Below are 1728 nucleotides of genomic sequence, written 5' to 3' on the forward strand. Positions count from 1 at the left end.
CTGAGCGCTCGCTGGCTCCCAGCACTCCGGCGTTTATGTACCAGCACCCCTGGGAGCTGCTGTTAATAATTAAGGATGAGACGCTGCTTTAGCTCGTGCAGAGCTGGCGGGGCGGACGTGGCGCAGGCAGAGCTGTGCCCGCTCCCTGCCTCATCACGGGCGCTGTCGAAGGAGGCACAGACAGACACACAGACACAAGCTGTTCATGTCTCCTGGGCACGGCAAATGCTCTGCGAGTGATTAACTCGCTTTGGGCTTTTGGGCATTAACCAGCTCGACCAGAGCTGCCTGAAAGATCCCAGCTCCTCCCTGTTCACCTGGACACTTTGACTAGAACTGTCACGTCACAGGGAGCAGAGGGAAGAACTAAAGCCTTCCTCAGCCCTCCCTGGTGACCCAGACCCGGACAGCACGGACCGATCTTTCGAAGCAGGTAGATAAAGCTACTTCAGCACTGTTTCAAAGGCACAGACAATCCTTCCCTGCGGTTCCATCTTCTGCAAAGGGAGCCCTCAGCCCTGGGCACTCACTGCACACACCCTGCCACCAGCACGGGAAACCTGCGCCGGGCACTGCCCTGGTTCTGGGAAAACCGGTAACTTCAACTACAGCCGTTAAACTGCTGCGGAAAAACACTGCGGTGCCTGGCCAGGGATATCCCTCTGCAGCACAGCCAGGTCAGCTCCAGAGAAGTCAGTTGATATAGCACAAACCCCCCAAAGCCAGAGCAGAGGAACATGCTGCAGAGACGTTGTCTCAGCTGTGTGAGAGCTCCCCTCAAACAAAACGCACACTGAGCGAGAGCCAAACCCTCCCGGCACCACGCTGGGTGGAAGAGGTTCGTTCTCTTGCTCCTCTGTGCTTCAGCAGACCTTTACTAGCCCACCGGTCCCTGGCCACTCCTTTCCCTTGGCCTGAGGGCAGGGGAGGTCATCCCCACCCCTGACCAGCCACCAGCTGCACTCCAGCACACGGGGGAACTCTCACCTCAGTGTGCCCACTGCTGAAACCTGCCCCTGGGCCAAGCGGTAAAGGACTGGAAAACTTGACGTGTTTACCAAATTCAACCCCAAAGTTCAGAGGGGCTCAGAACTAGCAGCCAGGCTCTGTTTTGACATCCAGCAGTGAATTTGCGAGGGTCACCTCCCCTCCCAGTGAACACCCAGCCTTCGAGAGCCCACAGCCCTCCTGGGCAGCCAACCCCCTCACCAGCTTTTCCTCCTCAGCCCCACAAGTCCCCACTAAGGGCACCAGGGGGACACGGAGCTGCTCTCCCAGAGGATTCTCAGGGCCAAACCACAGGCTCCGGACCAGCACCGTTACCTGGGTTCTCACACAGGTCACTAGAGAGCCCATTGGAGCATCTGCACTCGTTGTGGCCTGTCTAGCCTGGAAGATCAGCTCCTGCACCCAGGGAACAGCCAGCCCCAGAATGCCATTTGCCTCAGCAGCAAACGGCGGCGGATTGACACAGAGAGCAGGAACGGCACCAGGGAGACTCGTCTGGGGCCACTCGCACTCACCAGCCACACAGCTGGAGGACAGGGATGGCCCCCGAGTTGTCTTCCTCTTGCCCGTGGTCCTGGTGACGGATCTCCGGACCCAGGTCTCCCTCTTGCTGGCGCGCGAGTATTTCTCTGCCAAGGAGGTTCTGCGAGTCAGGGAAGTTTTACCCATCAGGCTTCTGCGCACCGAGCGGCGGCTGAGCCGGGAGGCGGGCGGGGTGCC

General features: G+C 59.4%; 1 protein-coding gene across 1 annotated transcript in view; it reads right to left on the reverse strand.

The window, feature by feature from the left end:
- The window catches only part of INCENP (inner centromere protein antigens 135/155kDa), a gene marked incomplete at its 5' end in the record, with an annotated part of 11336 nt that overhangs the window by 8977 nt on the left and 631 nt on the right, over positions 1-1728 (reverse strand). The window contains one exon of the mRNA XM_010143416.1: positions 1524-1728. Coding sequence (XP_010141718.1) covers positions 1524-1728 — 205 coding nt within the window. The remainder of the gene's footprint in view (positions 1-1523) is intronic.

The sequence above is a fragment of the Buceros rhinoceros genome, unplaced genomic scaffold (assembly GCF_000710305.1).
Source record: "Buceros rhinoceros silvestris isolate BGI_N320 unplaced genomic scaffold, ASM71030v1 scaffold28789, whole genome shotgun sequence".
In the NCBI taxonomy this organism is placed as follows: Eukaryota; Metazoa; Chordata; class Aves; order Bucerotiformes; family Bucerotidae; genus Buceros; species Buceros rhinoceros.